At 45.0% G+C, this 3,261-nt stretch overlaps 1 protein-coding gene across 1 annotated transcript; it reads left to right on the forward strand.

Annotated features, from left to right (window-relative positions):
* The first annotated feature begins 1,332 nt into the window (after positions 1-1,332).
* On the forward strand, positions 1,333-2,543 carry LOC145400733 (uncharacterized). Its single transcript, XM_080273167.1, has 2 exons — positions 1,333-2,028; positions 2,199-2,543. The coding sequence occupies exons 1-2, from the start codon at positions 1,333-1,335 to the stop codon at positions 2,541-2,543; spliced, it is 1,041 nt and encodes a 346-aa protein (XP_080129293.1).
* The last annotated feature ends 718 nt before the right edge of the window (positions 2,544-3,261 follow it).

The following is a 3,261-nucleotide window of genomic DNA, read 5'->3' on the forward strand; positions in this document are numbered from 1 at the left end:
TAATAGTATTAGTTATTGATTGTCAGGGGTGAAGTCACTTTCTCCAGAGGCCAACAGTACTAATAAACAGCATTTGTGAGTAATTACTATGCATTTCAGCAGCTGTGTTACCTCGATTTTCTGGGTTTTCTCGGTAACGAAGTGTTGGATTACTATTATACTTTGCCACAGTTTATTTCACACCTAGCGCTAATTTCTGACTGCATAGTGCATTACTAGAAGTGTATGAGTAAGCTACATACTCTTGACAGTTGAGAGAAATTCCCGATATCGAGAGACAGTATTCGGACACAGCCATCACTACGTCACTCCTTAGACCCCACCCACCTCTCTCCCCTACCTGTATGATCCCTCCTTCCTTCTATCACTCTGTACCCCCTCCCTGCCTCAACCTCCCCCCTTCTCTCTCTCTCTCTCTCTCTCTCTCTCTCTCTCTCTCTCTCTCTCTCTCTTTTGGATTCATAACTTACGGTGCATGCTGTATTCCTGAAGTATATAGTAATATGGTATACCAACATGCACGCGTCATTTTTGTAAAGTGAAATAATGTGGAAGTAAAGCCTTGGGTACGGTAATGTGGAGGGTAATAACGAGCGAGAATGATGGCAAACACATGGTTTACTGGAGCTGAGCAGTTTGAGGTGTTGCGAAGTTACATGGTTTGTTAAACGGGTTTGTGGCTGCACTCTACAGTAATACCCCAGAAATACAGGACGTTGGCTCCAAGGATTAACAGTATGGCATATAAGTTACGTCATTGTCCCCGTGGCTGCAGGAATGGCATTGTCATGCGGCTTTTATCCTTGTTTACCAAGGAACAGAGAGACAATCGGCTGAGGTTCAGTTTGCGTGTCGTTTATAGCTATATTACTGCAACCCATTCATTCCCATCACTAACTTGATGAGTGATGGGCTCCATATCAACGGATACGCTTAAACTATCTATACATACCCGAACATGGGTAAAGAAATTGTCATAGGATCCAATAATACACCATACAAGGTATTCACTTGGTTATAATACAGCACATCATGCATTTTCACATATGGTGGGTGGTGTAAGAAATTTAAGGGTTAAGGACAGAAGCCACCTACATGTGTGTGTGTGTGTGTGTGTGTGTGTGTGTGTGTGTGTGTTTTATTTATACATTTTCTTTGCCAAGGTTTCGTTGTTAAAGCGGTAATGGATCAAGGTGAATTTTGTCTCCAGCCCTGATAATACTTCACCAAAGGTAAAAGACATATCATGTTGTAATATTGACCTATCACCAATGTTGTAATATTGACCTATCACCAAGCAGGCCGTATGACAGGGTTGCCTATGCGGTCGGCATGAGCGTCCGCGCGGTGAGGACGGTGGAAAGGTGGCATCACACCACCAACTGCGAGGCAGGGACGGCCCAGGCACTACCACCACCACCACCTGCAACACCTCCCACAACACTGGCCGGATTGGACAGTTTCACCGTAGCGGCCATTCGTCGCAAAGTCCATTCAAAGTTCGCTGCCAAAGAAGTTATGACTATTGCTTCCCTGACGGAGGAGCTGATGATCGACGGCATCATTCCGATGGCAACCTCGGATACGTCGGAGTGGCGACTCCTCCACGATATGGGATTCCGCTATAGGACATCAAAGTGGACTATGTATGTGAGGAAGGAGTCCCTGGACGTTGTATGCCGGCGGATTAATGCTCTCAGGGCACTCAAGCAACACCGGGAGAGAGGGATGCAGGTGGTGTACCTTGACGAGACATGGTTCACCACCAGGATGCACCACAGCATGAAGTGGGTGGACACAACGCAACCTGCCACAAGCACCACGTACAGCCGTCACGTGCCCCCCGGAGAAGGGGACCGCTTTGTGGTAGTTGCAGTCGGCACCGCTGATGGTTTTGTGGAGGATTCGTTCCTGTGCTACCACACCAAGACAACCAGTGGTGACTACCACGGCGAGGTTAACGGGGAGCTCTTCCTTCGTTGGCTGACATCACAGCTCCTGCCCTCGCTGGCTGAACCATCTGTGCTTGTATTAGACAATGCGCCATATCACAGCCAGCAGACAGAGAGAGTCGTTGCCCAACCACTGCCACCAGGAAAGCTGACCTCATTACATGGTTGGAGAAACACAGGCTGCCCTTCCCGCCACACGCGACACGGCCTGAGCTCCTGCTCATATGCAAACGGAACCGTCCACAGCCACAATACATCGTCGACAACACCATTCGAATGTGGGGTCATGAGGTCGTCCGCTTGCCACCAGCCGATCCAGAACTGAATGCCATTGAACAAGTATGGGGGCACATGAAAAGACACGTGTGCTCGTCCTTACAACACTTCACTCGGGCAGACTTGCAGGCCAGGCTGGAGGAGGCAAAAATGGGTGTAACGGCAGAGGTGTGGGCAGGTGCGGTTCGCCGATCACAAGGCTATGAGGAGGAGTACTGGGCCACAGACAACATACACCACAGCATAGATCCCGTCATCATAAACCTCGACAGCGATGATGAGGAAGACTTGTTCTTGGAAAGTGACGTGGAGTAAAAGAAAGGTTATGCTGTGCACTCATGTTGTCATCACTTGTCACCTCATCATATATCTGCTTCCGCTCACAGTGTATTTTGAACTATGAAATACTCTTCCATATAACCTGTAGTTCTCTTTCTTAAAAAGTTATCCCATGGATTAATTTCCGTTTTCATTTCTGTCCTAAAAAGGATTTATAGATATATATTATACACAATAATACTAATAAAGATAATACTAATACTAATAATAATATTAATAACAGTAATAATAATAGTAATAATATTATTAATATTACTCATAATACAAATAATAACAATACTAACGGTAATACTATTACTATTACTACTACTACTATTACTACTACCACTACTACTACTACTACTACTACTACTACTACTACTAATAATAATAATAATAATAATACAGTGTAATAATAAAATATCTCGAATTCATCATGTTACTGCTCTGGCGCCCATCCCCAATCGTACTTTAGGGTAGAGGCTACAAGGCAAAATGGAAATTAATCCATGAGCTACAAAGAGTATATAGCCCAGATGAAGGCAAAGAAAGACAATTTACGCACACCTCATTGTTTTATGGCTAATGCATGCACCAGTTGGAAAGCCGTATACATCTCGTGGGTTATTGCAAGGTTGAAATTAATTTAATTGAATTCCATGAGAGAGAGAGAGAGAGAGAGAGAGAGAGAGAGAGAGAGAAGGGGGGAGGTTGA

The sequence above is a fragment of the Coenobita brevimanus genome, chromosome 53 (assembly GCF_032717465.1).
Source record: "Coenobita brevimanus isolate Jiangsu-jjx chromosome 53, ASM3271746v2, whole genome shotgun sequence".
Lineage (NCBI taxonomy): Eukaryota > Metazoa > Arthropoda > Malacostraca > Decapoda > Coenobitidae > Coenobita > Coenobita brevimanus.

Coding starts and splice junctions, on each gene's coding strand:
- LOC145400733 (XM_080273167.1), top strand. CDS start 1,333: ATGAGCGTCCGCGCGGTGAGGACGGTGGAAAGGTGGCATCACACCACC. Junction 2,029..2,198: donor TGGCTGAACCATCTGTGCTT/GTATTAGACAAT, acceptor AACCGTCCACAG/CCACAATACATCGTCGACAA.